This window comes from Neltuma alba, unplaced genomic scaffold (genome assembly GCF_004799145.2).
Source record: "Neltuma alba isolate B1F8T4 unplaced genomic scaffold, ASM479914v2 tig00010569_pilon, whole genome shotgun sequence".
Taxonomy (NCBI): Eukaryota; Viridiplantae; Streptophyta; class Magnoliopsida; order Fabales; family Fabaceae; genus Neltuma; species Neltuma alba.
In genome coordinates, this window is record NW_021635435.1 from 115,639 (window position 1) to 122,317 (window position 6,679).

At 32.0% G+C, this 6,679-nt stretch overlaps 1 protein-coding gene across 1 annotated transcript; it reads left to right on the plus strand.

Moving 5' to 3' along the window:
* Positions 1-684: 684 nt before the first annotated feature.
* Positions 685-1,924, plus strand: LOC114757140 (transcription factor PRE6-like). Its single transcript, XM_028946127.1, has 2 exons — positions 685-1,059; positions 1,588-1,924. Exons 1-2 carry the CDS (start codon positions 919-921, stop codon positions 1,738-1,740), a joined length of 294 nt encoding a protein of 97 aa, XP_028801960.1. The 5' UTR covers positions 685-918; the 3' UTR covers positions 1,741-1,924.
* The last annotated feature ends 4,755 nt before the right edge of the window (positions 1,925-6,679 follow it).

Consider the following 6,679-nt stretch of genomic DNA (forward strand, 5'->3'; position numbering starts at 1 on the left):
ATAGAGGTAAAATTAGAAAATAATTATTAATAACCCGAGGAATGGCTTGTATTTGTAGCCAAGTCTGCTTTCTCCTAAAAACGACTCATAATAGAGACTAGAGTGGTATATCTTTGTAATAAATATATACCATCTTCGGTCCTTAATATAAAAGCTAGTTGAGTAATTTGATTAGGTTAAGAAAATTTGTTAAGTCATTTATTTGTAACAAATATGAGTTGAATTTTCTAGAATACTCTTACTAATTATGTGTATTAGCTAGAGTTATCATTTGATGGAATCCTTAGTATATGCAATTACTACAATGACTACTTTAGAAAAAGTTGATAAATATGAAAAATAAAATAGATTGGGATCTTATATTTAGAATCAAATTGAAAGTCAAATAGCTATTATATTTAGGACTAGATGTAGTGTGTGTCTATATATATATATATATCAATTCTTGTTGGCATAATAAGGACCCCGCTTGGTCTCTAACCCCACTTCGGAGACATGTTCAGATACCAAAGTATGGTGTCTCTCTCTCTAAGCCCTATTAATAAGCAAGACCCCTAGCCCACTTCCTCATCCCATTTCACCCCCGCCCCCGGTTCTTGGCTTCCCTACTTATCTCTCTCTGCCCATCACCTGTCTGACTGATAATTCCATTTCCCTTAATATACCCTCCCATACTACTTCCTTAGCTTTTATATAGTTTTCAAATTCTCTGTTTCTCTCTGACAACACCCCACTTCCCCTTTGTCCCTACACCACTTCTTACCAAACTCTCACATCTTCCTCCTCCTCCTCCTCTTCTGCGTCTTCCATTTAACAACATCCATGTCGCATAATTAATATATATATCATTCCATCTAGCTACCACCAACATTAGCAGACATATTATATTCCTCTTCTCGCTCTTCTCGCTTGTTAACAATGTCTTCCAGAAGATCTTCCTCCTCCCGTTCCAGACCATCCGGTGCTTCCTCTGATATCACTGAAGCTCAGATCAACGATCTTGTCTCCAAGTTACAACAACTCATCCCTGAGCTTCGCTCTCCACGTCGTTCCGACAAGGTATTCATCTATTTCGTTCTAACAAATGTTAACCTTGTCGAATCAACTTTTCAGTTCAGACGTTCTTATATATCTCGTTTTCTGACCTCACTTCTTCAGATCAGTTAAAAGCCGCCTCAAGATTGAACATATTATGTCATGTAAAATTTATAACTAGACGCATTATTCATCGTGAATAATGCAGCTGACCCTTTAAGCTCCGAGCAACGCGTTAAAAAGAAATATATATATATATATATATTATATGTAGCTGATGAGATATATTTCCTTTCTTTTTCTCCATCTCTTTCTCTCTCACAAACAAAATACAGCAAGCATACTTCACATTAGTTTTTGTGTGGCCTTGGTTTTGCTTGGGTAGATAAGTCACGCTCTTGTCTCCCTCATTCTCTAGCCACACAAGTTGATGTGCCTGTGGATTTCTCTCTCCAGTCTCTACCACCATACCAAGCATTTAGTTAATTTCACCACTTATATTATAATAATAAATAGTATATATTAATGCGTATATATTTCTTGGGCATGCAGGTTTCTGCTTCAAAGGTGTTACAGGAGACTTGTAACTACATAAAGAGCTTGCACAGAGAAGTTGATGATCTAAGTGAGAGATTGTCTGAGCTCTTGGCCAACACCGACTTCAACAGTGCTCAAGCCGCCATTATTAGAAGCCTTCTTATGTAATAACTAACAGCACTACGTGTTATCTAAGAAATAACTTATACTCCAAATATGATCGAGATCATATTATATATATATATATATATATATCCACGAGGTTATTTAGAGTGTGTTATTTTATGTATTAGTGTGACCTTCTACTTCTTGCTTAGACGACTACTGTTTAATCTAGTATTTATGTGATGTATTTAACGTGTGCACGTCCATCTTAATATTATTATTATTCTGGGAAGGTTCTGGCTGTATATTGACCAGTGCCAAAGTTTAGCCATTATCATCAGCTCTTAGTATATATGTACCTTTTGCTGCATGGTGATGAGCTGATCTTCTTCAGCTTGTTATTCAATATAATATGTATGTGGAACTTTTTGTTTAATTTTGTGTTGAATGTATATACCAATACATACATACATACATATCGAAAGCAATTACTATTTACAAGTTATGATCTCATTAGAATGATATTCATCAAACTATGTATATCTGATATACATAAAAAAAAATTGCCTAGTGTATAAATGTGAAAATTCTACTAAGTTCATAATATATAAACATTTAATATAGCTTACATGTCAGATTCTGTGTACCACAAATAGGACCCACAGAAAATTAGATATAAATAGAAAGGAAATTTTAATTTTGAAAATAAAATATAGGCCCCACTTTTGCAGTACAAAGTTTTGAGACAGGGTTGCATTATTTATCTGTGAATAGTTATAATTTGATATATATAAATATATATTATCGTATATTATATATATATATATATATTATATCGTATAATAATAACGATTTGGAGGCTAGCTTGGATGTACATTAGGGTTTGGAATGAAAGGTGGGTGTTATGAGGCAAAGGTGGGCCCATGTAGGTGGAAGTTGAGGGTTGAAGGGAGACTGGGTTACATGTGACAATGTTTTTTCGGTTATTGGCTGGAGCCAACCCGTGACATTGTCGTTGCCAATTTAGGACCACTTCCTTAACTAACCCTTCGGCCACCGTTTTCAGGTCCACAGGGTATGTTTGTTTTTTTGAAGGAAAAACATGCAAGTGCCTTAGAATAAGTTTTGACTTTAATAAATATTAAATATAAAAGTATTTAATTCTTTGTGAAAGAAGAATATTCTTTGCAATATTGTATTACAGTAGTACTTTGGATTTCAATTGTTTAAGAGGAGGGGCGAGAATTAATAAATTAAATTAATTATAATCCGTTGGCCAAAAAAGTAACTACCATAATTTTTTGGGAGAATCCTACAAAAAGAATCTTAAAATTACAATCTCAAATTAGGTTTGGTAATGACATTTTAATAGGAACTACCACAAAAAAGACCTTTAACAGCAGTTAAAAAGGGCTTTTCACGGTAGTTTTTGAGGTGTAATTAATTTTATCGATGTTATTAAAAAAGAATTTCATGGCAATTTTATACAGTAACTGCCATGAAAAAGTAAGTTTCCACGAAGGTTCTATTACTTAACCGCCGTGAAAATTTTGCTTTTAATGGCAGTTACTTTTTGTAACTGCTAATAAAAACACTTTTACCACAGTTATTCACTATAAAAAAATAGTAAATTACCAGCGGTCCATTTCTAGCAGTTAAAAAAAACTGCTACAAAAGTAGACATTTCTAGCGGTTATAACACAAACTGCTAGAAATCCGAAGCGCTTTGACCAGAAAGTGAGTGGGACCCACAATTTTCTAGCAATTTTAAACCAACTTCTAGAAAGTGACAGCTGCAACTATTGCCGCCATTTGGCATGAAGTTAGCGCCATATTTCCAGCGTTTAATTTCTAGCGGTTTTGTTGCTGGAACCGCTAGAGAATGCAAATCGTCGTTGCATTTTCTAGCAGTTACATGACTGCTAGAAATTTAAGCGAATTTTCTAGCGGTTTTCACTTGAACCGCTAGAAAATTTTTATTTTCCCGAGCAGGCCTGACACGTGGTTGCATACGGGTAGAGGTCGAGTTTCAACGCTACAAATTTCTAGCGGTTTTCGTGGAACCGCTAGAAAATCGGGGCCTATATATACCCCCTCCCCCTCATTTGCACTGTTTTGGGGAATTTTACAGGGAAGCTCTGCCGAATTCTCACCACAAAGTATATATAGATCCAGATTGTATTCTATATTTTCAGGTAAGAATAGAAATTTATTTATAAATTATTTTTGTTGTTATTTTTTATTTTATTTGTTTTATTATATTTTTTATATTGAGTTTAATAGACTGGTTTAGTTAGAGTTAATAGAAATATTTTTTTAATGATAGATTAGTTTATTTAGAGTTAATAAAAATAATTATTTTTTATGAGTTGATGGCAAATTTAAATGTACAAATATCTTTTCTTCAATTGTTATTATTTGATATTATTATTTAGAGTTAATATGAATAATTATTATTTCATATAATTGTTTGTTTTCAATAATTACTAGTTGTAAAATATATTTTTCATTACAATTGTTATTTGTTATTGTTAGGATGACTCGTCAACCAGGAAAGGAGCCGGCCGATTTTGATAGAGAAGGACCTAGCGGAGGTCATAGTGCTGGGGGTAATGATGCTGGTGAGCCATTCCCAAGCGTTCATGACTACGATCTGAGCAAGGAGGATATCTTGAGATTCATGGAGCATGATGATATCCAGCCTATTGAGGAGGCTCATTTCTCAGAGGATGAACCCTATGGTGATGTTGAGGAGGAGGAGGAGGATAAGGCTCAGGGGAATGAGAATCCCCATAATCAGCAATGTCCTGCTCCAAGACGCCAGACCGGTTTTGAAGTAGAGTTTGTAGGTAAGTATTTATTTAATTTTTTTAATTTGACAACTATTTGATTTATATGAAAATTGTTTTAATTTAATTAATGTATAATTAATTTTCTAATTAAATTTTGCAGATTCTAAAGGGAACAAGTCCTATAGGAGGGTGACAGCTAGAGAGCTGTCTATGATGACGAGCGGACAGGTAGTTGTGCTGCTGAATGAATTGGGCCAACTGACTAAGAAAAGTGGTCAGCTATATAATAAATATGTGCGCCTTCTTGGTCAGCAGTGGACTTTGTTCCCTATTTATGTGAAGGATTAGAAGAAAATCACTACAGAAAAGAAGCAGCAAGGTTGGGAAGTGATAAAGGTAGTATAAATTTATTATTTTTAAAATTAGTTAAATGAATATATATTTTTTACTTAAATTATTTAATTGTTTGATTATAATTTTTTATTTATATAATTAATTTGTTATTTATAATTTTTTTTAAATTAGTTAAATGAATATATAATTTATACTTAAATTACCTAATTGTTTGATTATAATTTGTTGTTTTTTAATTAATTTGTTATTTATAATTTTTTTAAATTAGTTAAATGAATATATATTTTATACTTAAATTACCTAATTGTTTGATTATAATTTTTTATTTGTTTAATTAATTTTTTATTTATAATTTTTTTAAAATTAGTTAAATGAATATTTTGTTTCTTAATTTACTTAATTATTTGATTATAATTTGTTATTTTTTAATTAATTTTTTATTTATAATTTTTTAAATTAGTTAAATGAATCTATATTTTTACTTAAATTACGTAATTGTTTGATTATAATTTTTTATTTATAATTTTTTAAAATTACTTGAATGAATATATATTTGTTATTTAAATTACTGAATTGTCTGATTATAATTTGTTTTTTATGTACTTTATTTTTATTTATAATATTTTTAAATTAGTTAAAATGAATAAATATTTTTTATTTAAATTACTTAATTATTTGATTATAATTTGTTATTTACGTAATTTATTTTTATTTGTAATATTTTTTAAATTAGTGAAATGAATATATATTTTTTATTTAAATTACATAATTATTTGATTATAATTTGTTATTTATAATTTTACTTAATTGATTGATTATAATTTGTTATTTATTTATTTTATTTTTTATTTAAATTAGTGAAATGAATATAATTTGTTATTTTTTTAATTACAAAGTAAATTTATATTAGGAGAGGAGCTAAGAGCAGATACCATTAAAAGAATTCAGGTGGCATCGAAGAACAAGAGGATTGACCTATGGCCGGAGAAGAAAGGTGATGGGATGAGGTCCCTGCAAGAGATACTAGCTGATATACCTGGTGGAGTCCCAGAGCAAGACTGGTCAAGTTATATGTATTTTACGATGACAGCTGAGCAGATGGTATGATATTATTGTATTAATTATAAAAATTTTATATCTTTTATCTAATTTGACTAATTTAATTTTTATATATTTTGTTTCAAGCTCTTTTCCAGAGAAATACTAGGAACGTCAGGCACCAGACAATTCATCATAGGGCTAGATCTAGGAGTTTTGCTATCACCTATGATGAGATTGTAAGTACTTAAAAAGAATTTGTACGTTGTGTATATATATTTAATTTGTAATTAATAATTTTTTTTAATTTCATTTACAGACAGAAAAGACACGACAAGAGCGGCATACACGCCCACCTATGATGAGATGTGGCCGATTCTGTACAAGCCTCGAGACGGGTCTCCTGCGTCGGGGGAGGTTGAGGAGATGGCAGTAAGTAATTAATTAATTAAATATTAATATCGCGGTATAAATATTTCATACTAATATTTTTATATTAATTTTGATAGGCGCGAATGACTCAGGTCGATACCGAGCTGCGAGAGTCTCAGGGGTTTACCTTGGATCCCACCGCCTTATTTTTAGCTGGTTGTGGCTGAGCGCAGCACCCAAACCGAGTTAGCGGGCTCGATCTTGGACCCATATCTAGTAGGTTGCCCTACTCAGGTTGCGCTGGGCCTTCACACACTGTGAGGAGCTTTCAGTCAACAGCAACGTCCCATCAGGCGAGTGCAGAAGTGAAGCGGCCAGGTTCCTCGTCCTTAAATGAGCTGTGAGAGGAGATCAGGTGAGAGTTGATGACCACAATAAAGGCTAGG

Bases quoted from the DNA above. Each gene is read 5' to 3' on its own strand.
- LOC114757140 (XM_028946127.1), top strand. From the start codon at position 919: ATGTCTTCCAGAAGATCTTCCTCCTCCCGTTCCAGACCATCCGGTGCT. The intron at 1,060-1,587 runs GTATTCATCTAT...TTGGGCATGCAG, and splicing joins CTCCACGTCGTTCCGACAAG to GTTTCTGCTTCAAAGGTGTT.